The sequence below is a fragment of the Lontra canadensis genome, unplaced genomic scaffold (assembly GCF_010015895.1).
Source record: "Lontra canadensis isolate GAN:19392208 unplaced genomic scaffold, GSC_riverotter_1.0 scaffold7, whole genome shotgun sequence".
Lineage (NCBI taxonomy): Eukaryota > Metazoa > Chordata > Mammalia > Carnivora > Mustelidae > Lontra > Lontra canadensis.
In genome coordinates, this window is record NW_022631001.1 from 20,364,205 (window position 1) to 20,390,510 (window position 26,306).

The 26,306-nt window shown below is 51.0% G+C and overlaps 1 protein-coding gene across 1 annotated transcript in view; it reads left to right on the forward strand.

Moving 5' to 3' along the window:
- TENM4 (teneurin transmembrane protein 4) overlaps positions 1-26,306 on the forward strand; it is a 715,043-nt gene that overhangs the window by 483,540 nt on the left and 205,197 nt on the right. Inside the window, exons 7-9 of the mRNA XM_032852968.1 lie at positions 7,989-8,244; positions 18,407-18,505; positions 19,704-19,939. Coding sequence (XP_032708859.1) covers positions 7,989-8,244; positions 18,407-18,505; positions 19,704-19,939 — 591 coding nt within the window. The remainder of the gene's footprint in view (positions 1-7,988; positions 8,245-18,406; positions 18,506-19,703; positions 19,940-26,306) is intronic.

Below are 26,306 nucleotides of genomic sequence, written 5' to 3' on the forward strand. Positions count from 1 at the left end.
CAGCCACCGCTGCCTCCTGTTTGTCAGCTGGGGAACCTGGAACTCAGCCAGGTTAAGTGCCTTGCCCAAGGTCACACGGCCATTAGTGGCTGGGTGACAGTGGCTGACAGGGACAAGCCCAAGAATGAAGTCTGGGTCAATGGAGGTTGGGAGCCAGTCCGTCCAGGTTCAGTGGTGGCCCAGCCAAGGTGTTCATACACACGCTGAGAAAGATGGATCCTGATGCTGTGGACTTGGTTTGTCTGTAAATTGCCATGACCCTGGGAACAGAGAGCAGTGCTGATCACAGCTCTGTCTGGCAGGTGCTCTGACACTGCATAGGCAAAGGCAGCAGGATGCCCCTCACCCCCACTTGCACCCTACAGGAGCGTTCATTGCTGGATGAGGAATCCCATGCACATTGTAATGAAGCCTGGGGGTTCTGGTTCACTCCTGTGACATATATTTGGCTTTAAAAGGCCAGATGTTGGGGTGAGCACCCTAAGCACCCTGAAAGCTGCCCCTCTGGCTCCAGGGTCCCAGGGGTACACCCAGCTCTCACAGGTGGCCTCTGGCCTCTCCCTCTGCTCCCCTTCACCTCTGTACCATCCTTGCTGCCCTAAGGAGCCTGTGTCTCTCAGCCTGTGGGCCTTTGCTTGTGCCAGCCTCCCTGCCTAGAATGCCCTTTCCCTCCCCCTTATACACTACCACCCTATCTCTACTTCTGTGCTCAGTTCAAGTTCTGGTTCCTCCTAGAAGCTTCCAGACCACTCCACCTCCAAAGTGCTGCAGCCATGAAGGAAGAGGTTACTGCTTCAGATGCTGCTTTGCAGGTGCTGCCTCTACCTCACTCCCCATCTTGCAGCACCCTGCTGTGCTAACCCTTAGCCACACCTAGTGGAAGCCAGGGGCAAGGGAACCCAAGGGATTCAAGCCTTAGCAATCAGCTCTCCTGTGCTGGAGAAGGGCAGAGAGTGAGCGCCGATGGGGTGGTAGTGGAGCAGGCAAACGAGAACACGGCCTCACGGTGGCTGTTTGCCTGTTCTCACTAACGAGGAAGGACTACACTAAGTGCTCACTGGACCTCACGCCCCTCAGGATCACTGGGTCGCCTGCCCGTCTGTGCTGGCTTTCCCAGCCCCTCCTGCCAAATGCCCTCTGTGCTTCCTGTCCTTGTGACACCAGAAAACACTCCTTTTCCAGACACTCCCATTGCAAAACGACTCCCCCCACGATGAGTCTTGTGCATGGGTTCTACATGGTCCCCTCATCACGGCCTCTCAATGCAGAGCACTTTTGTAGCCTGTGCTCACCCAGCATTCTCCCCTGAACAGCCACACTGTGACCTCAGAGTACCCTTTACTGCCCCTCATCAAGAAAACTGGAAGGGGAGTCCCAGAAAAGCTCCTGCTCAGGGAACCTGGGTGGTTCAGATGGTTAAGCGTCTGCCTTCAGCTCAGATCATGATCTCAGGGTCTTGGCATCAAGTTCCATGTAGAGCTCCCAGCTTACCAGGGAGCCTGCTTCTCCCTCTGCCCCTGCTCGTGCTCGCTCTCTCTCTCAATAAAATCTCTCTTTTTTAAGATTTTATTTATTTATTTGGCAGAGAGAGACACAGTGAGAGAGGGAACACAAACAGGGGTAGTGGGAGAAGGAGAACCAGGCTTCCCTCGGAGCAGGGAGCCAGATGCGGGGCTCGATCCCAGGACCGAGGGATCATGACCTGAGCCGAAGGCAGATTACTTAATAACTGAACCACCCAGGTGCCCCTCAGTAAAATCTTCCTTTTTTTTTTTTTTTTTTAAGATTTTATTTATTTATCGGAGAGAGCGAGCACGCATGCATGAGCAGGCAGAGTGGCAGACAGAGGCTGAGAGAGAAACAGGCTCCCTGCGATGCTGGACTCGATCCCAGGGCCCTGGAATCATGACCTGAGCCAAAGGCAGCGGCTTAACCGACTGAGCCACCCAAGCGTCCCTCAATAAAATCTTTTAATAATAATAACAGTGATAGTCGTCTTCACCTCTTATGCAGGATCCCACAATTTGCAAGGTGCCTTCATACTCATTTGACAGATGGAGCAGCTAGACTGCAGGCTAAAGAAATTGTCTGAGATTGTACAGCTTGAAGGAGGCAGCGTAGAGGCTGGAAGTCAGACCATCAGACCCTGGTTGCCGACTGTGGTGACAAAGAGCTTTCTGGCCTCTCTAAATTGGTCGTGGAGGCCAAGGTTCATTAGCTGAGCTCTCAGCCCTGCTACATCACCGTCCCGAGTTAGTGGTGCTCGATGGCATTTTAATGGGAGCCAAATAAGTCTTCCTGTTGGCATTCTCAGGCAGCTGGAGTTTTTTAGTTTTATGGTAATTAAATACCATCATCTTTCATATCTGACAATCTTTAGGGCCCAATGAACGATCACAGTGCATGCCGGGTCACCGTGAACTCCAGAGCAAGGAGACCTCGGGGCGCCTGTCAGCAGTTTTGCAGCGCTGACTGTGGGCACCCAGCCTGGCACCCTTGTGTGGAGCCATGGCTGGCCTTAGATCGCAGGGCTGTTGACACATTAAAATTCTTTGCCTGAGCCAAAACCCTGGAAGTTTGTATCTTTTCTCATGAGTGTGCTCTTATAAAAAGAATAATGACCCACTCGGCTGGAGCCTCTCTAGCAGGCAGGCATCCTGCCGTCAGCCCCAGCCCGGCTTGCAGTCTTTCTTGCCTGGCTCACCCTCCACCCGGCCTCCAGAAATCTTCCTCAAACCCTAGTGATCACAGCACTCTCTTGCTTAAAGCCCACCGGGGACCCTCTCACCCTCCCGGGAAAGGCCAAGTTCTTTCAGGGGCACTGCAGACAACAGCCCCCGCCCCGCACCCCAGGCCTGCCTTCAGTGTATCCTCCTCTCATGCTGCTGCCACCTCACCCGGCCATCCCACTGCTCATCCACATGCATCGTGGGCCACAGGCTCTCTCTTAGGCTTCCAGACCCCTTCCACGTGCCCGCTAGACACAGGCAGCAAGGTGTTTCTCCCGAAGCCACCCCAGCCCCAGCAGTCCGTCTGGCAGCTGCCTCCATGCTCCCCGGAGCTCCAGCAGGGCTGTAGCGAAGGCTAACGGGGATCTTTGGAGCCACCGTTTGTGGGGGGCTCGCTGTGTGACAGGCATCGACATCAGTACTTCACCTGAGTCCGCTCACTTCCTATGTACACAGCAGGCGGTTAACGGTGTGGGTCCGGGAACCAGTCAGCTCTGGTTTCGAATTCCGGCTCCATCACTCAGCGGTGGTGTAATCTCAGGCAAACGGCTTACCACGCGGGTGCCTCAGTTTCCTCCTCTACAACATGGGGAATGATACTAGTACCTTTGTTGTAGGGGCATCTTAAGGATTAAATAATTCGAATGCTGAGACCCAGTCATGTAGTAAGTACTCAGTAAATGTTAACGACTGCAATTCCATCATCATTGCCATTTTGGTAGTCTCTGAGTGTCTTCTTTTTTACTGGACTGTGAGCAGCTCAAAGTCAGGGAGCATCTTTGTTTCAGCTCTGGATTGCCACGTTTCCCGTCTACAGTAGCCCTTCTTCCTCTTTTTCTTCCTTTTATTACTGTTACTATTATATATTCATTTTACCCATGAGGAATTAGGGGCTCCGAGAAGTTAAGGGACTTGCACTAAATCATGTGGCTGGTCAGAGCCAAAGCCAGGGTGGAGCCTGGGTCTGGGAGACCGCTGAGCTCTGCTCTTACCCGTCAGCATGCCTCCGGACATGGGCCGTTTGGCCAAGGCTGGGACTCATCCTCATCTTAAAACTCATCCAGTCTCTGCACACAGCAGAGGGCTGCTTAGTGTTGCTGATGGACTGAACGACCTCAAGAGCCTTCTCCCTAGCGTGCGCCTGAACCCAGGTCAGAGCAGCACCTTGGTTTGCTCTGACAGGCTTCTCTGATGCTAGGAGGGACCCTTTGAAGATGTGGCGCCCCCATGTGTCCGATTTTGGGTCGGGCTGCAGTCACTCTCCTCACTTCTGATCTGCATGTCAAAGGCGCCTTCCTGAGACCAGGGCTCCTGGAAGTCAGTGGGCCATCCAGAGGGGGACTGGGCTGCAATAAAAGAGAGGTGCTTTTGTGTGAGATGTTTTCTTGCTCTTTTTCTTTCAAGGTTCTTTGCCTTGGAACCCCTGTTGCAAATGCTGTAGAGTGATTATCATGGGGATGATTCAGCACTTTACAGTTCATTCATTCAGCATGCCTTTATCATAACTGTGGAATTAATAGTTAACCAGTGCTTAGCATTACTGTATTCCAGGCGCTGTGCTAATGAGCACCTTACATCCATGATCTCATTTACTTCTCATAACAACCCCAGAAGGTAGGTAGTATCTCCAGTTCGTAAGAAAACTGAAGCTTCAGAGAGGTCAAGTAACTTGATCAAAGTGACACCGCTTCTAAGTGACAAAGCCAAAACTTGAACCCGGGGCTGCCTGACATCAAAGCCTGGTCTCATTCTATTACCTACTGCTGGGAAAAGCATTCTGAAGGAGGCTTCTGATGATCTCAGTTCAGGGAGATGCTCCTGGAGGCTTCAGTGTTCATGCTTTTTGCGCATATAAAATGGAAAAAAAAATGTCTGAGGTGTTGGAGGGAAGGAGCAACTGCAGATATATCTGAGAACTTGTAGGAAGCAAAACTTCTTGCTGGAAAACCAGGCTTGCAAACCTCAGATAAGCAAGTGGCCTTTACTAAGAGTGTGTGCAGCAGAACAGTAAAAATGACTCATATCTGGGCTCGATTCAGAGATATACTTGGAGGCTCTATCTGTGAAAAGAGGGTGTAAATTGGAATTTACAGCACAGCTTTGCAAATGTACCGATGCCTCTACTCACAGGTAGCAAGAGAGAAGCCATTGCTCGTGCCAGCAGGAAGTGCACCCAGTTAATCTGCTCTTGTCTCCCCCACATTCTGTAAAGATTGATGAGGGATACAGAGATGCATGGCACGTGGTCGCTTCCCTCAGGGAGCAGTGGAAGCCCAAGTACTTGGCACTTCAGCAGGAGCTCTAGCTTTTCATCTGCCAGAGAGTGGCAATGGAGGAATGTGTACCCCCTTTCACTGACCAAGGGCCAGGGAGGTGAAGTGAGTTACCAGAGGCCACACAGCCAGTTTGTAGGGACCAGTAGAAAGCTGGGCCTCTCTTGGGCCATCTGTACGCCGTTCACCACTGCATTCCTGACACCTGGGTTACCAGGACTGACACTCAGGAAATGCTGAATGAGTGAACTAGTTCTGAGTTTCCCTCTCAAGATAGGAGTCCATATTGGAGAGGGGGAGGGGAAAAAAAGAAGGACCCTCTATGTCTGTCCCCTAGCCTCCCTTTCAGCCTTAGGGGCAGAGGGGACTCCATTCAGACCAGAGGAGACAGTGGCTCTTAGGAAGATCATGTCTCTTTTTTGGGGTTGTGAGTCCCAAAACATGGAGTTTTTCCTATGGGAACCTGGGAAACCTCGAAGTCCCCTTTCCTAGCATTCTCAGCATGGAAGGGATAAGGGAAGGGGGGAAAACAAAGGGCCCAGCTGAAGCACCCAGGTGAGTCAGTAAAGGACTGCATAGGCCCAAGCTCTAGAGAGTCTGGGTTGATCTGCCACACTAGGTTTGTTCTCTTGGATAGACTGTCCAAGCCATTCACAAGAGCCATTTACTCAATAAACCTACATTGAGTACCTGGTCAGTTGTAGGACCTGTGATCGCCAGCACAGAGGGAATAGGGATTTTTATACCCACCAGAAGAGGCAAGATGGGGATATAAGTATGCCAGCTGTGAGGGAGAAGGAAAAGGTGAGTGGTCCAGGTTACCTACCGTTAGCACTCAATGGAGGGAAAAAGAACTTTGGGGAGGGTAGATCAAGGAAGGCTTTCTGGAGGGGGTGTTATCGAGCTGAGCTTCAGAAAATAGAGGATTCGGACCAGGACATTTCTTATCTTCACAGGAGAATTTCCTTTTAGAAGTTAGTTTTTTAGATATATGACTAGTGGCCTTCACATTAAAATCGCATTATTTCAGGACCCTTGGCAGTGATATTCTAAAGACTTACCAAGCCAGAGCCTGGCATCCCCACTTAGTCCCAAAGCAGAGGTCTGTAGGCTTGCAGGCCAACCTGTCCTGACCCAGACCTCAGATGCTTGCTGTCTGTACTGGGGAGGGGGGTAGGGCCTGCCTTCGGCCATGGACTGAGACAATTCAACTGGTGTCTGTGTTTTATACAAAGGTATCATGGTTTGGTAGCCAGAATTCAGGTTTTGGATTAGTAAGGACCACTTCCTAGTTCTGAAGACCTCAGCATCCTTATCTATAAAGTGGGACTGATAATAATGCTGCTTTCTGTGGGTTGTAGTGAGCATTCGAACAGTTAAGGCTGTGAAAGGACACTTAGTACAATGCTCGGGCCCCAACTATCAATATCAGTTAGGTAAACATGCCACGGAGAGCTTGACTCCTGGTGGGGGGCGTGGAGCGAGGGCTAGGTCACCCCTCTCTGCTGGCCTGCTGATAAGCATTGGACAATAGTGGTCCAGTCCCTCTCACTGCTTCGGTGCCCTGGCCGGCAGCCAGCAGCCTGAAAGGCCAAGGGTAGGAGGAACACTCGGCCAGCCCAGGAGGCTGCTTCTGCTGCTGGCTTCTGTCCCAGGCTCCAAATGTCTCCATTAAAGTGCTGCTAGAGGACAGCTGGACAAAACAAATGACCCTGCTATTCTCGCCTTCTCCCTGGTCCAAGGCTGAATGCTCTCTGCCTGTTTTGGCTCCCCTGCTCTCTTTTCTCCCCTCCCATTAGGGTTCACCCCTGCTGGCACGGCAGGCCTCATTTTCAGAAGGTACCACTCACATTCCTGGGGCCTGTCCTCATTGGAAATGAGGTTCTAGCCCCTGCATCGCTGCAGCAGTCCTCTTGGCCTCTTAGAGAAAGGCGTGGTGGGAGGGCAGGGGTCGGGGAGGAAGGTGATGAGAGGTAGGACTGGGAAGACAGGTGTGGGTCAAATTCTGAAGGGCTTGTTGGACCCTGTGTGGGCTGTTTCCTAAAATCTGCTTTTCATCTCTAAATCTCATCATAATAATACCTATTGTTCCAAGTAGCTGAAGGGATTAAATAAAAGATTTATCTTAACTCCCTTGTCTGTAAAGTGGGGAGAACAACAGTATCTGCTCTGCACTGGGTCCATGAGGATCAGCTTGATTTAAACATGTAGAGAGCTCAGAATGGCGCCGGGCACACAGTAAGTTCTCAATAAATGTTAATGGTAGTTTTTAATAACCCCCAGGTGGTTTTTAATTGAGCTCACTCCCTTGACTCAAAGTTCACGTCCTCCCCCCTCCCCAGGCCATCAGTGATGGCTTAGCCACCACCATTGCCCCCACACACCCCTGCCATAGGCCCCTTCCGGCTTTATGTGTTCTCTGATTTACCACCACCTCCATAAACGATATATTTCACTTACCTTGTTTGTTTCATTTACAATGTACCATTATATAGAGTTAGCGTTTCTCAATTTTTAGCATCCATTGGAATCACCTGGAGTTTGTGAAAGGAGATCGGTGGGGCCCACCCAGCTGTTCATGATTCAGTAAGCCTGGGGCAGGGCCCAAGACGTCTCACTTCTAACAAATTCCCCGGTGGTGTCAGAGCTGCTGGTCCCGGAAAAACGCTGTCCTAGAAGTATCAAAGAAATAGTGCGGAGACGGCAGAGGCTAGTTGTTTCATCTTGTTTATTGTGTCTCTCTTTTCTAATTTAAGTTTCGCCGGGGATGGGGATTGTGTCCGTTTTGTTCGTCGATGTGTCCCTAGCACCAAAAATAGTAGGAGCTCAGTAAGGGTCTGTCGAGAAGCCCACCATCTCCCGACCTCATGGACACGCACTGCCCGCCGCGCCCGTTGCTGCTCGCTGCTCCCGCGTGGCCCCGAGGGCCCGGCCGTGGCCGTGGCCCGGGCTCTGCGCCCTGCTGACCGCGCGTGTTTGTGCCTAGATCACCCTGGCGGCCTGCAGAACCACCCTCGGCTCCGGACGCCGCCGCCGCCGCTCTCGCACGCCCACACCCCCAACCAGCACCACGCGGCCTCCATCAACTCCCTGAACCGGGGCAACTTCACTCCGAGGAGCAACCCCAGCCCGGCGCCCACGGACCCCTCGCTCTCGGGAGAGCCCCCCGCCGGCGGCGTCCAGGAGCCGGCCCACGCCCAGGACAACTGGCTGCTCAACAGCAACATCCCCCTGGAGACCAGGTGCGGGGCTGGGGGTCGGATGGGGTGAGCCACAGGGGCGGCGGGGCCCTTGGTGTGTGGGGGGGGTCCCCCACCTCCCTGGCCTGGGTGGCTGGGGGCGGGGCGCTGCTCGGAGAAGAGGCTCTCTGGCTGGCTGGGAGAAGGGGGGAGGGCGGCGGGGGAGGGGCGTGAGGCAGGAAGAGTGGGCGCTGGGGAATCCAACAGCCCTGAGGTCCGGGCTGGCCTGAGGAGGGTATGAGCAGTCTGGGCCCTTTCCTGGTCTGTGCAGTGGGGGTGCTGCTCGCTGGAGGGGCTGTTGTAAACGTGGTTGGGAGCTGAGTGTGTAAAGGTGGCAGACAGTAGGCCCTTGGTCAGTGTTTGTTGGTGGCCCACACCTCTGCCTTTCCCTACTGTGGTCTGGTCAACCAGTGCCTGGCCTGGGGCATGCCTGGCCTGTGGTGGGCGCTCCAGGAATGCTTCCTCTACTGTCCACTCCAACCCTCTCCTCCCATGGACTTACCCCTTTACACCCCAAACCCTGTAATTCCTAATACCGACACATCATCAACTAACTTTGGGTTACAAGAGCTTTCATACTTGAGATATGATGTCATTCTCATTGCTTCACGAAGAAGGTGGTATTGTGATTTGTGATCCTATTTGGGAGTTTCAGAGGCTGAGAATCAGAGAGGGTCAGGGACTAGCCCAGGTTATATGGACAGTGGATGTGTGGCTAGGATGTGAACCCAGGTCGGGAGACTCATGGGCAGCTATTTCCTACACCACAACCACCTTCCCCAGGTCTTCCCGGCCGGGTCCCTCTGCCTCCGCCTTCTTCCAGCCTCACAGAGTGCTTCCATCATGGGTTGTCGTCAGGGTCAGCTCCGTTGCTGTCCTTCTTCCCTCTGGTGAGCCACTGTTTTCCCAAATGGAAATGAGTTGTTTTCTTTGTAAATAGTTATAAAGGCATACGCACTCATTAGAGAAAATGAAGAAAGCTATAAGGATAACAAGCAGATTCACCCATAATCCCACCACTTTGAGAGGAGCACTGCTGTCTGGGGGACAGAGCATTTCCCTACATTCTCCAAAGCTGAAGTGCCCCGGACTGGCAGAATTAGAACCTCCTCCCCTTCTACCCTGCCTCTCAAAGTAGTGGGGAAACCTAGATTTTATTCTCTCAAACCCCTCTTCTTGATCCGTGGGGAGGACCGACACCATCCCACATTCAAAGACAAGCAATCAATGTATACATGGAAAGTGTGCCCATCTGACTGTACCTGGCACATTGCTGTGATAGTTGCACATCGAGTGGGTGGGATCCAGTGAGGAGAGAGATCAACATCCTTTTGTGCCATCTTGTGTTTTACTCCTGTGGAATCGTTTTTCCAGAAGCAGAATTTCTCAGAGATACAGTCCAGCTTGCCTCACCCCCCAGTCTCTTAATTCATATTGTTTCTGTTGACATCCTTTAAAATCAGGCGCAAGTTGTCCTCCTGTGCCTCCTTCGCTGTCCTCCGTGAGGGAGTTCCATACCTGTGTGTCATACCCACCCTCCCACCAGGCAGCTTAATCAGGGCTCCGTTATTTCCAGGTCGCTTACTGAATGACTGCATGGGGCTGAGAGAAGCCAGCGGATAATCAATGGTTCTGAGTCTCTGCATGGAGCCCAGTAGCCCCTGCCTCTGCTTGAATGTTCATTTTTCTCACTTAGGAGCAAAGTAGGTGGTTCTCCGAGTTTTTCAAGGGAGAGGAAGATAGAGGCTGAGCAGCAGGGGCGTTTTTCTTGATGGCTAGTGTGAGGTGCTGGGGTGGTCCCAGCTGACCTCTCTTGCTTCACCAGCCAGCCAACACCTGCCTTTCTGACCTTTTGTCCTCACACATCCATTGCACAGGCCACAGGGAACTTTTGTTTCCTTTGCCCTTACACTTTATCACCCAAGTAATAATCGTTCTACAAAACACTTAGGAAAAAAGAAAAGAAAATCACGTATGTCTACCACCAAATGGGAACCATTGTTAACATGCTGGCATATATATATGCTCACCTGTACTGTTGTATATAAGTCTGTATAGATATGATTATATACATACTTAATGTTCCATATGTGTATGTCTATAGGCGTATATGTCTATGTGTATCTATCAGTCTTCCCCCAGATGCCCATTCCTTTCATGCTCCTATGCCTTTGCACGTGCTCTCCTACAGCTCTCTGCCAGAGCTGCCCTCCTCCTCACTTCTGGCTCTTGCAAAGTCTGACCTGTTCTTAAAGACCCAGATGAAATGTTGGAGGTGGGCCTTCTCTGTTACCCCAGAGTTCTTTGTACCTAAAGATGGTTTAAAACTGGGAGAGGTGCCTGGCACAATGGATGACACAATCAGAATTGTGGACCTTAACTCTGACCTTTACTGGTCGATGGCACAAAACCAGCAAGGTTTAAGAGAGATCAGTGTCACATCATGATGGCAGATGGAATCACAGGTAATTTTGACCAGCGTGGTGAGGTAAGGAAGAGAACAGACTTTAGGGTCAGGGGACCCGGATTTTTGTCTTGGCTTTAACACTTACTGGCCCAGCAAGTCCGTTTACAGCCCTGAACCTTGATTTCCCTATGTAATGTGGGATAAGAATTCATGCCTCTCAGACTGGGAGGAAGTGAATGAAATATCAGGTAAGAAACATAAAGCATAGCGCCTGGCATGAAAAAACATACTATAAAAATGATTTCCCATTTTTTTATACATATCCGCTTCCCATATCAACCCTGTGAAGAAAAAAGTCACAAAAAGTATTTACTGAGCTCCTGCTCACCGGAGGGGTTGAGAGGAAATAGTAGGTTGTATCTTCACTCTGGAGAAAGAAGTTTGGCCCTGATGTTCTGAGGACACAAGTGATGTTCCTTTCGCTGAAGCCAGTTGTCATACCACAGGTTTGGGGGGGGACCCACCCTGCACTCCAGCCCCCACCCCATTGCTCACTGGCTGTGGACCTAGACCTGGCATTTCTTCCTCTCTGAAAAGGAGAAAATACCCGTAACTCTGTGTTTTGATTATCTGTTCTGAACTATCGAACTTGGTAGCTTAAAAAAACCCACCAGTTAATTTTACTTAGAAGCATGAGGCAGGAGCTCCAGAAGGGCCAGCTGGGCCCTTCTCCCCATAGGGTCAGGGAGTCAGTCAGCAGTGTCAGCTGGTGGCTCCTCAGGTGGCGTCACTCACGTGCTGGAGCCTTGCAGAAGACGGCTGGGGGGCTGGGCTCCATGGCCGGGCTCCATGGCCGCTCACCCTCTACGGTGATCTCAAGGCCTCTTCACCCAGTCTTCCCAGTGGGGCATGGACTTCCTACTTCGCAGCTTGGAGCTCCATGGCCCTGAGACAGAAGCCCCTGATCTACTCAAAGGCTTGGCCTGGAAGTGCATAGTGTTTCTTCTGCCCCCATTCTGTTGGCTGAAGCAGTCCTAGGTCAGCCAGCTCTGAGGAGAGGGACACCAGGCCTGCTTCTCAAAGGAAGAAACGCCCAAGGATTTTCAGCCGCTTCTAACCCACCCTCGTGCCTCCTGAGGCTCTTGTAGCGATTCTATACCATCCTGTCTGAAAATGTCTTGGCACACAGTAAATGCTCAAGTGCTTACCATGTAGTGCTTGTCCTTCAGCAAATACTGAGTGCCTACTGTGTGCCCAGCAGGCAGTACATGTAAGAGGACAGACTCTTGCGGTGGGACAGAAGCCATGATGGAGGTACACACCGTGAAGCGGTTTTAGTTGTTTCTGGATCTTCAGCAGGCAACCCAGCTTGCCACATGATGGGTGCTGGAAAAATACTACCTCGGGCTAAAAGAATGAATGATGGGACAAATGAATGAAAAGCTATGAGTAACGTGAGTGGGCCAAAGGGACGACTTCCTAGTGGCCTGGTGCTATGGACTGACAGCAAGCAGGAGTTCCCAGGTGGAGCTGGGAAGAAGGGCATGAGGGCAGCACAGCCTCAGCAAAGGCCAAGAAGCCCAAGAGAGCAGGGCCAAGTTGAGGTGGTTGTCGTCAACAGCTATTATCAAGCCCCATGAGGATGGGGACCGCCCCCCCCCCATGCCAGAGAAACAGTCACAGGCTCTTCTCTAATTATCAGACTCAGTCTGTGTAGAGAGTCAAAAATGAATAGCTGAGCAAATAGCGTAACAGCTGGTAGAATGACCAGGAGGGGTAGGTTTCACGCTGGGAGCAAAGAACAGCAGGCAGAAGGACAAGTGAGAGGGAGGACTTGTTCAACCCACTGCTCCTGGCCCTCTCCTCGGGTAACTGAGTCCTCTGGGGGAGACCAGGCCTCCCTGTGCTTCCTACCGCTGGGCTCCCATGTTGCTCTGAGGCCTGCAGGTGCATCTGTGGTCCATTTTGGTGGGATCTGTGTGTTCAGGGTCCACTAAACCCTGGTCTACTTCTTCACACTCTGCAGCATCAAATGCTTAATTGATTTCATAGGGATTGTCTGATTAATAACCTGTCAGCCTCCTGTCAGATGAAGGGGAAGCCAGGGCACAAGGCTTCCAGACCCCTGCTCCAGCTCATCAGAGCCCAAGCCTGGTTTGGGAGCCTGAGGCCAGTTTTGTGGTCATGCTCAATTTGGGGAATAGCCCTGCCCACCCATCAGGGATGGGAGGCCATCCTGGTAGTCTCCATCCAAGCTTGGTGTAGTTTCCAGAATAGCATATAGTACCTTCTAGTGGACCAGGCCAACTCCTGAGCATTGCAGGAAATTGGGACGGACAGCTGTCCCCGTCATCTGGTGATTCAGTCACAGGCATGCAGAAAACACAGCCACTGTCCTATGAGAAGCTCATAGTTTTGTAAGGAAGGCAGACCCTTCCTTACAAAGTGATTGAATGAATGAGTGAAGGTGGCACTCTGGGTAATGCTGTGACTTGCAGAGTGGGGGCAGGGTACTCTGAGCAGAGAGGAGCTGTGGCTCCCTGTGCATGGGAGCATCAAGGAACAATCATAGCGAGCATGCCATAGAGCCCTTACTGGGGCTCCTTAGAGGGAAGCTCATCAAAGACTGAGCACCCAGGATTTTTTATTGGGGGCTGGTCACATAGGCACCTCCTGCTTGACAAAGGCCCAAATTCCAAACTCACAGAAGGAAAGCAGGTGTTCAGCATAAACCATATTGGTTGTACACACAGTTAGACCCTGAGTCAGCCGCTCATCAGTTAATGGTGAGAACCTTCCTGAAAACCTCTGTTCCCAGATCCCAGCCAAGGGCCAACTTTACAAGCAGGCCCTTCAAAGGATAACAGGACTGCCGTGGTAACTGTTCTGCACAGGTAGGAACATTCTCATCATCCCCACTTTAGAGATGAATCTGAAGACAGGAAATGGAAGTAACTTGCCTCGGGAACCACAGAAAGTGAGTGTCATACCCAGGCCAGCTGTCTCCAGAGCCCATGGACCTAGCCACTCCCCAGCATTACCTTCCTGATTATTGAGACAGGCATTGGTAGAAACTTGCAGGGGAGGAAGGAGTTCTGGGATGAGGGGCAGCTGTGCAAGGCATGGAGCCAGAAAGCTTAGTGCCTTGGAGAGATGACTCAGAGCTGGGGGACGTGGGAAGGCAGGGGGCCTCATGGAGATGCTTGTAAATGAGGGTCAGCAGTGGAGGGCCTGGAGTTATAGGAAGATGAGGTTGTCCTTCTCCCTGTGGGCATGGGGCCCGAGGGGGACAGAAGGAGGGGCCAGAAGTTCACATCTTTAGAATAGGAGAGTAACATAGGATTGACCTTTTAGAAGGATCACTATGACCTGGAAGGCCTGGTTCATTTTTTTGTTTGTTTCTTTGTTCATTCATTTTTTTCAAATGCTAACTCTAGAACTAGGTCTTTTTGTGGTCTTGGCCAAATCTCTGACACCCTGCACACATGGGGGCTTTCAGAATGTGGGCACGGTGCCTGCCTGTCCTATTCTACTGGGGGGCTGTCCCCAGGCTTTGTGGGGGAAGCACGGCCTGGAACAGCAGACTGGTGGTGAGAAGATGAGCTGGTGAACAGGGCAGTCTGAAGAACTGCCCTCTGCAACAGTCCCGCCGCTTCCTTCCCAGAAGCTACTTGTCCTGTCCTTGGAAGGCCAGTGAGCTCTGCCTGCCCCGGGCTGGAACTGGAAGCCCCTGTGTCAGGCAGCTCGGGACCTTGCCCCAGGCCTCCCCTGAGGCTTGGAGGGCAGCCAGTCCCCTTCCCAATCTAAGAAGAGCCACAGGAACAGTATTGTGCTCAGCTGTGCCCCCTCTCCTGGGACTTTGCCTCTCTCTCCTGAGAGGCAGCTGGGGGGGCTGGGCCGTGAGTTGGGAGAGATGTGCTTTTGAGTCCCACCTCTACCTTTTGGTTGCTGTATGATCTTGGACAGTCACTCAGCCTATCTGGGCCTCAGTTTCCATATCTATTAAAATGAGATAACAGCACGCACCAGTGCGAGGGTCACGTGACTCCGGCGTCCATCCCTGAGTTCCCAGCTGCGGTGAAGCTGGAGACCGTGCGTGTGCGACTGTGACCTAAGGAGGCTTCTGCAGCATGAGTCCTTATGAGGGAATCCTTGCAGCTTTTGTTTTTCAGAAGAGCTGTAACCTCACCATTGGGAGCAGGCGGTGAACAGGAGATTTAGGCGGGTAGCCCTGAACTGGGAGTCCAGACACCTGGGGTTTTTTTCCAGCTCTGCCGCTAGCTTGCTGTGTGTGTGGGTGCAGGACACCTGTCTCTCTGGGCCTCAGTTTCCTCAGCAATCACATTGCTGATATGATTGCTAACTGACTCAGAACTGAGTTTCAAAAGTACAGAATGGGGTGGTGGTGGCATTCCGAACTGGCAGTATTTTCAGCAAGTACTAGTGTCGCCCCCAGACGCCCGAGTTAGCGTGCATGTGGAAACTGTTTCAGGGTTGCATGCAGTCCGGCGCTCCAGAGACTCTGTTGCACGGCACCACCTCTTGCCTTGTCCTAATAGGTGTGTCCTTTTAGGAGAGAATGGCCTGCCCGCTCTCTTTATATCATAGAAGTAAAATAAAAAGCCACCCTTGATCCAGACACTGGAAAATCCCACTATCAACAATTCGATTTTGACCCTTCATGTCTTTTTTCTCTGAATATGTTTCTTTCTTTCTGATGAGTTTTAAGGCTCACATGGGACTGTCTGAGAGCCCAGTCCTAGCCTAGCGATGCAGGCCAGGCTTCCAGGAGTACTTGGGAGCGTGCCATGCAGCCAGCTTCGGGGCCCGGGGCTGAGCTCCCATTGCCTCCGGGCCCTGTGGGCAGGAGTGGTGAGGACCTGCTCAGGCTGGGCCACATGGACTGTGCAGAGACTGGAAATTCCCTTGTGAATGACAGGTAATGGGGGCTATAATAATAAAACACTTGTACTTGCCTCAATTAAACACTGTGTGCCTGCAGTATGCTTCCCTTTGTATACCCATCATTGACAGTACTCAGCAAATATTTATTTATTTATTTATTTTTTAAAAATTTTATTGATTTGACAGAGAGAGATCACAAGTAGGCAGAGAGGCGGGCAGAGAGAGAGGAGGAAGCAGGCTCCCCGCCGAGCAGAGAGCCCGACGCGGGGCTCCATCCCAGGACCCCGAGATCATGACCTGAGCTGAAGGCAGAGGCTCTAACCCACTGAGCCACCCAGGCGCCCCATCAGCAAATACTTATTGAGTGCCTACTCCTGTGTACCAGGCACTCTTCTAGACTCTGCGCACATCGGCAGAGAACAAGTCAGATAAGAGTTCTACCCTTGGGGGACTGAAATTGCAACAGAGGAAAAAAATGTGTGTGTCTGTGTGTGTGTGTGTGTGTGTGTGTGTGTGTGTGTGTGTAGTCCTGTGTGGAAAACTAAAGCAGTGCAAGGGGCCAGGTGTAATTTAGGAAGAGCAAGTTAGCCATAAGAAGAGAAGAAATGGCCCGTGCACATGTTTGGGGGAAGGCAGTTCAGGCAAATGACAACAAAGGCTTTAGTTGTTTGGAGTAACAGCACGGAGGCCAGTGTATACACAGCACAGAAGGTGAGGTTGGAGAGCTGGCAGGGGACCAGATCGTGTACGACCATGGTTTTGTTCTTATGGAACTATTGGAAGGTTGTGAGCAGAGAAGTAGCACAATCTAAATTATGTCGTAGCTTCCGTAAGAAGTGATCATCCCTGTTTCTGAATCCCGAGACAGACTCACCTGCCCGATGTCTGGGGGCAGAAATGAGACCACTCTGAAGGGCTTCCACACCCCTGCAGTTCCGCTCAGACACCATGGGAGGCCCCAGGGCCATGAGCATGACCAGCTTGGGCACCAGGCAGCTCAGAACTCTCTGTGGGGGAGGTCCCCACCACCGCAGCAGGACTCAGTGGTTCCAGCTGCTAAACAGTGTTGCCTTGTGCTCTCACTGTCCCCAAGGATGCTCATGAAATGACACATTGGGAAAGTACTTACAGCCCCTCCTCATTTCTGTCTGTAAGTATGGCCGGGGGGATGGGGTGCAAACCCAACGCCTGGGCAGGGACACAGGGTTATGAGGCCCAGGGGCCTGGCTTCGGGGGTCAGACAGACCAAGGCTCTGCTCTAGCTCTGCCACTTGCTTACTCTATGATAAGACCCTGGAAAAGTTACTTCTCTGAGCCATGCTTTGCCAGCCTATGAAGCAAAGATGATAGGGCTGACTTTGCAATGTTGTTGTGGGGAGTAACACTGACATTAGATAATATGGTGTTCTAGAACAGTGAATAAGAGTTTGGACAGAGGGTAGATTAACATTAGTACTTCCATAATATTTATTAGTATTAGTACTCACACTACATAAATTAGTACTAATGTACATCAGTCAGCATTAGTAATTTTTGTTTAACCCTTATAAATTCTTCCAACATTACTCCTTGGGTCCTACATTCACTTTGTGAACTTAGTATCGTCATCCCCATTTTATAGACGAAGAAGTATAAAAGTGGAAGAGGTTGTGGTTCTAACACAAAGTCAGAAAGCAAGAAAGAGGCAGTAAATGGACCTGAATTTGGGTTCTCTGGCCCTCAAGAGCTGGTCAGTGTCGGCAGGAAGGTCACTTGCAGGGCCGGACTCAAAAGTTAGTTCTCTGCAGTGAGCCCTTCTTTGAGGTGGACACAGCAGGCTGAAGCCTCCACCAGCTTGTTTAACACGATGCCCTAGACGGTCTTCAGTTGGGGGGGGGAGCAGCGCTTGAAACTACCAGAAAATGGGATCCAGTGCACCCAAGTGTGAGTGATGCCACTTGGCAGACATGGCTGAGAGCAGAAAGGGCAGGTGTGCGTCTTCTCCTTCTGTGTTAGAAACAGCAATGTCACAAAATGCTGCACTGCCCTTGGTGTACTTGGGGAGACTGAAGCCCCCTCCTCTGTCTTCTGAGGGGTGCCGTCCTCACCAATCAGTTGTCACTGAGGTCTCTGCTCTGAGGAAGGACCTTGACCCTCTATCACCAGCATCAAGCTGGGGGGGCTCGTGAGAAATGCAGATTCCCAGCCACCCCCCCCCCAACCACCTCCTGACTCTGAATCTCTGGAGGTGGTTCTCTGCAAGGCATAGCTCTTTAGATGATTCTGATGCCTACTTGAAACTGAGAACCACTGCTTGAGAAGAAATGGCCCCGAATTCTTGTCATTTTTCCCCCTTTGGATTCGCAAAGCATCTCAGTTGTTGTTTAAACAGATGTAGACTATCTCAAGCAGAGAAAGTAAGGGCTTTGGAAACAGATAAACCTGAGTGCGGATTCCTGCATTCAGCCTTGCTAGTTGGTGACCTTGGCAAATCCTGTCACCTCTCCACATCTCGGTTTCCTCGTCTGTAAAATGGGGACACGCCTTCCTTGCATATTTTGAAGATTTGAAATGAATGGCTGTACCGTGCCTAGCTCAGTGCCTGAGACATAACCAGTCTTGATCAGGGACAACTGTGACTGGATGGCCACAACCGTCAGACGTTCAGGTTCGTATATAGAATGCTCCCTCTGGATGCCCTGCTCCAGGCAGACCCCTTGCACATGTGGCTTGCACACAGACCCATTGCCTGGCAGCCGTGTCCGCTGATCTCACGCACAGCTGCACCAGACAGCTACTTTGTGTGTTTCTCTACTGCCCCCCCTTCATCGATGCATGACTCATTGCTTCATTCATGTCTCCATGTGTGCGTAGAAACCTAGGCAAGCAGCCATTCCTAGGGACATTGCAGGACAACCTCATTGAGATGGACATTCTCAGCGCCTCCCGCCATGATGGGGCTTACAGTGACGGGTAGGTGACATCCCCATGGTCCTCCTCTCTCTGCATGCTCTCCCTCTGGCTCTGGCACCTGCATGCAGACCCTGAGACCTTTCCCTGGGATCTCCTGCGGGAGGTGATGATGCCATGGTGCATGCCCAAACCCAAGTCCATGTTCAACTTGGAAGAGTTTATCCTTGGAATTCCCTGTCTTCAGCATATTAACAGCAGCATTGTTAATATGCAGCTCCCAGCATCTCATTGGCTGCCTCTGCCATTCTGAAAGCCATCTCGTAGCGATTTTTGTGTAGCACATTTTTATGTAGCCCTGAGTAGCTGTTCTGTGGCCTGAGACATCTTGCATCCCCAGCAAGGTGCAAGATTGCTCTAAGATTTCAGGGGGAAGCAGTGCAGCCTGTGCACCCCATTTCCCAGGCTGTGTACAAATTCTCCCATGGCCATGGTTAAAGGCAAGCTCTGGAGGATTTCCTGACACCTAGTTTGGCCACAACCATGTGCTTGGACCATGCCACACTGCCCTAAAGACTGGAGCTAGGCTGTAGGATGCACTTGCCCTTCTCTCCTCCCGCACAGCTTTTCCCAGGGGTTTGGAAGGCAGCATCTGGCTTCTGAAAGCCTTTGCTGCCCTTGGTTGTACCACAGCCAAGAGGGGACTCAACCGTGACATGAACCTAACGGTGGTTTCTGGGTTCCCAGTCCCTAAACACCCTTCAGAAATAATGACATTTCATGCCTCCACCGAGGTACACTGGCAAAGTAGGTATGGGATAGAGAAGAAAAATTTAAGTTCCATTATCTCCAGGGCACAGAACATGATTTTAGATGCTTTCCAAGTCTACCAATAATTTTAGAGAACAGCTCATATAAGACCCAAGAAACAGCATCTCAGCCCCATCCCTTCCCAAGAAAGGGGTCTCCACACCCAGCCTTCTGTGGGGTTGGGAATGCGTCTTGCCTCAGCCCGGTTGGGGAGGGGGGTGGATTCCCATGGGTAGGGCTGTCCCATCCGTGTTCTGTGGAAGCGTGTGTTCGCGTGCCCTGTTGTGTGGTCGGTGCGTGATTCTACTCCTCTCCGTCCCTCCCGTCTTCTCCGTGGCGACTCTGTTCAGGCTCCTCCGCATGCTTCTACCACTGCCTCTGTCCTCCAGGTGGCTCTGGGTCCCTGCGAGTCTGCAGACCCTGACGGCCCCTGGCTTCTCTCCATCCCCAGGCATTTTCTCTTCAAGCCGGGAGGCACCTCGCCACTCTTCTGCACCACGTCGCCAGGGTACCCTCTGACATCCAGTACGGTGTACTCCCCGCCGCCCCGGCCCCTGCCCCGCAGCACCTTCGCCCGGCCGGCCTTCAACCTCAAGAAGCCCTCCAAGTACTGTAACTGGAAGTGTGCGGCCCTGAGCGCCATCGTCATCTCAGCCACGCTGGTCATCCTGCTGGCCTACTTCGTGGGTAAGCGCCTCCCTTGCCCCAGCTTCCCTTTGTTCCCCTTGGTCCGGCCTGACAGCCCCATGTGGTGAGCCCTGCAGCCCTGTGGCCCCGGCCTCCGCCCCCAACCTGTCACAGCCAGCTCCCTGGGACCCTCTTCTCCTCTCTGCACGTAAGCCAGGAAGGGCTCTTGGAAGCTGCTCTATCACATGTTGGATGCCTTGTGTGAGGCCTGGCACTCACTGACTGGCCTTTGGACTGTGAGTGTCGGGGATGGGAGTCACCACAAATGACATGTTGGAGAGGCTGGCAGGCCTCTCCTGCTGGTGCCACGAAACTGCGGTGAGGAGCAGGAAGGACACAAGGTCCCTTGGGGTTGGACTGGACTCTGCTGACCTCAATCAGGAAGGCATGTCTGAAGGAGAGGGTCTGGCGAGGTGGTCTGGGGGGACTGTGGACACCAGGGCGCAGAGTGGAACCCTGGTTAGGAGCCCAGGGAAATCCCAGCTGAGGAGCAGCGGGTTCCAGTGAGTAGTGAGCGCTGGCTGCGGGGTGCTTGGAGACCCCCAGCAGCTCTGACTGGGCCTGCCTGCCTGCCCCCAGGCCACCTCCGAGATGGAGGAAACTTCGCTGGCCCCTGCTTTGCTGCTGTGGGAGGCCATCCACTGGGTGCTCTTTTGATGAATTTCCCACACAGCCTGGTCTCCTGCCTCATTCCAGCCACTGTCTTTGTCCTGCTCCCAGGGAAGACGGTCCTCTAAAGAGATCTGCAGGCATGTGTGGAGTCAGCTGCCTCTGTGTACATCAGCCTGTTAGTAAAGGCATCTGAAGGGGTTGGCTTAAACCTCTGTCCTTTCCAGACTTCAGATTCTATCATTCTTAAGTTTAAGGCAGGTCATGCCAGCTTGAGGACGCCTTGCTCTCATGCTGAGGAATTCTGAGATAATTCCAGAAGCAAGGGGGACTTTTCCAGTGGAAAAGCCCAGTAACCAGAAACAGAAGTAACTCGCATGGGGCAGAGGAAACAGAGTGCCGTCCACCGTGGAAAGGGACTCTGTGATAGGCAGAGGCACTGTGGATGAAAAAGGGCATTGTGGTGAGGTAGGACATGCTGTCACTGGGAATGATGAAGGAAACATGCCCCCCCTCCTTGTTTAGGAGAAGGATTTGAGCGTGGAAGGAGCGTTCTAGATTCTTGAATTTTATAGAAATAAGTAATCAGGAAGATGATAGTCCCTCAAACAGGGATTTCTCCTTATGTGTCTCGAGCCATAATAAGCTTTCTTTGATATGCCAGGTCTCTTTTCCCCTTGTGAAGATTGATGGGGAGAATTTCATGGCTTCAAGGCCACATTGGCATACGTTTCTTCTCTTCTATGTGATTGGTTAGCTGTTGCTGCCTAGAAAGCTGTGTTAAGAAGAACCCTGATGCTATATTTAGGCTCAGGGGGAAAGGGTCTCTGTGTTTGATTAGTAATGTCTGTTGTCAGCACCAGCGTGGAGAATTATCAATGACGTACCAGCCATTTGCCATCCCTACTATGGGTCAGTGGGTAAAAGGAATAGCCAGACTGGGGGAGACCAGAGGCCACCCAGGCACAGTGAGAGGTAACCGGGTTACAGGTGAGGGATGTGAACGTCCCAGCACCATCAACCAGCATGAAAGTTTCTTCCCGGCACCAGTGCTGGGTCCTGGCTAACCGCTAGCACAACTCTTGTCTTTGACTGACATGTTTCCTAAATGAGTAGACTTCGGAACAAGCAGTGTCATGGTTCATCAAGAGTCAAGTTGTTGGCTACCTAAAGACATCAGCTTGCACCAAAGTCTTCGGTTTCTGCCGCATAGCCTGGTTCAGGAAGAAAGAAGACATCTTTGTATGAGTCCATAAACTCTCTTCTGTTTTACACCCCATGAGCTGCTGCTTCTCCCACATAATAAGAGTATGGGGGTCAGTCTTCGGCAGTCTAAATTTAGATAGGATCTGCTGGGAGGAGGTGAGCTCCCTGTTGTAGGAAGGGTACAAACAGAGCTCAATGACCACACAGCAAAGATAAGTTTCAGGGGCTGACTGGGATTTTTCATTGGATGTCCTTTAATTTTCCTTCCAACACTGACAGTGTTTTAATCCATGATTTTTTGAAATTTGTTTTTCATTCAGCAAACCATATGGGGTACCTGCTTTGGGCTAGGCTCTGTGCTAAATGTCAGGGCTAAAGATACAGACCCTGCCCTTGAGTTGTCCATAGCTTACCAGAGGAGACAGATTTGTCAGCAGTGAACTGAGGCCACTCGGGGGCTGCGGGAATACCCAACGCCAAGAGCACTAGGGGAGGCTCGCTGGGAAGGGTGATGATGGAGGCAGTCAGAGTCAACCAGCAGTAAATTTTCAGAGAGCAGATCTCAAACCCAGGGAAGTTTCGGACTTGAGCGAGGACAGTGCGGTGGTAAGGCCATTTTCTGTGTTGGAAGCATTTGAAGGGCGCCGGAGGTAATGACAGAGGGTTTGGTCAGATGGGGAGGATCACCTTGAAGGCCAAGTTACAAACCTTCCTAGTGGGGAGCCATTGGAGGGTTTTAAGCAGTGGCAGGATATTGTCAGACTTTTATTTTAGAAAGGGAAGTGTAGGGGAAAGAAGGATAAGCCCTATTGCAATAAAGAGGTCAGGAGAAGCCAAGGGCCTCAGCTGGGACGGTTGTAGTACTTGTAGGTGGAGAGGACGGGTGGTAGGTCGATTTAGGAAAATCTGTGTCTCCTGTTACAAGTGGTCAGTTCACTGATAGTTGTCCTTGCTCAGAATAAACACATCCTTCTGATAAAACCCTCTCTCTGCAGAAACATAAAGTCTGGATAGATTGCATATCCAAGGACCAGGTAGACGGGCAAGACTGGGGTGTTCCCTTGGTTCCCTGAAGACTCAGAACTTATACCCAGCCTCCGACTGCCCTGGATTCCATTCCCAGCTGTGCCACCTAGCCGCTGTTCGCCCTTGGGCAACTCACTTCTCTTTCTGAGGCTTGAGTTCCTAATCTGGAAAATAGGCACAAGCCATTATGTTAGCAGGATGTGTGTGAGGCCGGAGTAAGCCAATGCAGGTGAACCCATCACAGGTGCGAGGCCCAGCCTCACCTGTCCTCAGGGCTGGGGTGGCAGCCTGGGGCTCGGTCTCCTCCAGTTGCTGGGGGCAAGGGGCGGGTGTCTTGTTGCGTGGCCATATCACAGGCTATGATGACTAACTTGGAAGTAACTATCAATTATTAAAAATCAAATTAATTGTCTCAGCCGAGCACAGATATCCTTAACAAAGACTTTTCCAGCAGACCAACTGATCTAATCAACAGGCACAAGCACAGATATTTAATTAGATTTTTGATGAAAAATTGTGTTTAATTTCAAGTATAATCAATTATTAATTACTGTAATGAGTGAGTCTGACTGGGTTTACTAATTAACTCATTTAAAAATTATGAATAACCTTTTCATTTGTAATTATTTTCTACATCCTATCATGCTGCAGATAAGAATTATATCACTTCAGCAGCACCAAGGGAGGCGAAAACAGGGAGAGAAAGAATTGTTCTTTCTCTGCTCTCTGCTCAGGGCTGCCATATGTGAAGGGAACCCTGACAGATCCATTTGACATTTGGTTTTAGTTTGAAAGCTCCTGTTCATTTGCAGAGACATCTGCAGTTACTTTCATAGAAAGAGAGAGAAATCACAGCTAGCACTTGCCACCCACAAGGGCTACAGGGCCTGGGGCAAGGCCTCTGGGCCTTCCTCCCTCCCAGGGGTGTTACTTGGCTACTCTAGTTTGGTGGGAGGTAATCTTGGAATGACCCTTAAGAATCCTGGGGGCGTCCCATCAGAGATAAGATGTATATTTTTGTCTCCAAAGGACACCTGTTCAGAGAGGTTATCTGTTGACCATGAGTGCCTTGCTTTACTGGCCCATTCTTCCCATGAAGGTCTTTGAGTATTTGAATACTCTGCCATCTCTTTTCTGAAGACAATAAGTCTGTTTATAGAACAAAATAGAGAGCGTGATACAGAGGGAAGATTAGTTAAAAATTTGAACCATGAAACTCTACGGCCCCAGCAATGATGCTTTATTTTATAGCAGCTAATTGTTTTTAAAGTATTTTCACCACAGAAGGCAGTATAGTGTAGTGTCATAAAGATAACAGGGGCCACTTTTGTCATTGATAATGAGAGCCCTCAGCTTGGATTGTGCACTGCCCACACGGACCTCCTGTTCCAGCACTTTTCTCATTGAAACCTCCCAAGGATCCTTGAATTCTTCTCCCCAGTTTACAGAGGAGGACACTGAGACTCAGTGAGCTAGAGTAAACCATCTCCCTCACCTGGTAAATGGCAGGACTGTGGTCTCCCCAGCCCTTGGCACTCAATTTTTTTCTTTCAAGTTCATGATCTTAAACTGTATGTGCCGACTTTGCCATTGCAGTAGTTGGTATTTTGAGTTTTTGCTGAGTGCTTGGTATTGGTCCAAGCCCATTATGTCATCTCTCTAAACATGCACAACAATTCTGTGAGTAGATTTTATTTTCTGTATTTTCTAGAAGGGGAAACTGAAGCTCATAGAAGTTAACAGCCAGCCAGGGTCACAAAACCAGCAAAGGACCTAGGATTTTAAAGGCCACGCTCTCAGCCACTATGATATAGCTTCAGGGTTTGAACAGATGGTGTAGAATCCAAAGGTCCTGCTCATGCCTAGCTTCATCACTTGCTGACAGTATAAATTCGGGAAAGTTGCTTAACTTCTCCAAGCTCAGTTTCCATTCAGGTTCCTATAGTGGGCGTGGCTGGAATGATTACCCCATTTTACACAGGAGGAATTTGTAGCAGTGTGGTTGAAAGCATGGGTTCTGAAATCGGGCTGCCTGCTTTCAAACCTCAGCCCTGCTAACTTACTTCAGGCTCGTCTATTTAACCTCTATGAGCCTCAGTTTAACCATCTGAAAAATAAGGGCAATAATAGCAGCTATTTCACAGGGTTGTTGCAAAATTCCAGTAAGATATTTTGCATAAGGGTGCCTGGGTGTCTCAGTTGGTTAAGTGTCTAACTCTTGGTTTTGGCCCAGGTCTGATCTCAGGGTCATGAGGTCAAGCCCCATGTCAGGCTCCATGCTGAGCGTGGAGTCTGCTTGAGTTTCTCTCCCTCTCCCTTTGCCCCTTCCCTCACTCTCCCTCTCAAATGAATAAATATATAAATCCTCAAAAAAAAAAAAGATAATTTGCATGAAATAGCTAGGCTACTGCCTAGTACTATTAGCACTCAGTAAAAATTATATATGATTATTATTATAACTGATAGTATTATTAGTACAGTTAGCATCACATCCAGAAGAGAATTTGTATGTCTTGGCTGAGAACTTGGACCAGCCTTGTCTCGGTGCGGCGCCTCCAGGCTTCCCGGCCTGTATTCGTCACAAGGGCAGCAGACAGAACAACCATGGGGACCTGTCAGAAAACATTTGTAGGGGTGTCTTGCTGTTCCAGGGAAGCAGCCGCATGAAGAATCATTACCAAAAAGGGCCTCAAGTCATGTTTTTAACTAGGACAAAAGTTGATTCTTGCTTCCCTGACAGTTGCCTCTATGCAGCTAAAACTGACAGTCTCCCTGGCGTTCTGGGTCCCCACATGAAAAGCAGACCCCGAGCGCCGCCAGAGAGCTGAGGATTCACATCTCGAGGACCCTCCAAGCACCAGTCTTGCCAGAGAGGCCTTTGGAATAGGAGACAAAAAAGGCTTAGTAAGGATGCAAAGAGCAGGCCTTGCTTTCCACTGAAAGGGAGACCAGAGATAACCCTGGGATGGTATCTCCTTCCTAGGTCCTGCCCCCTGCAGGAAAGGGGCACCCTTCCCTGTGATTCCTCTGGGGCAGCAGGCTATTCTGATGGAAAGAGAGGACTGGATGCAGCCGGAAGCTCCGCCTCTTGCCAGCTGTGTGGAGCTCTGGCCTCCTCATCCGCATGATGGGGGAGTCATAGGGCTTCCTTCATGAGGCTGTGGTGCAGGGTAAATGAGCTGACTCCAAAAACATACAAGGCACGCGACATAGGAGGGGTCCCGTGCTGGTGGCCTTGGGAGGATTTGCTGGCCTTCCTTGGACCACAGTCACCTCAGCCCAGGGTGTGGTGGGAGTGTGATCCCATCAGGTCCCTGCCAGGCTACAGATGCTGCCTGGAGGAAACCGAACCAGGACACGAAGGGTGAAGTCGCAGACCTGGCTGCCCAGCCTCTGCGTAGCTACTGCTACAACTTGCTCAACAGCGATGAGGGATTCTTTTTTTTTTTTTTTTTTAAAGTAGGTCACACTTTCACCTCCACCAGCAGCTGGCTTTGGATTGGGAGAAAGAAAAAAATCAGAACTT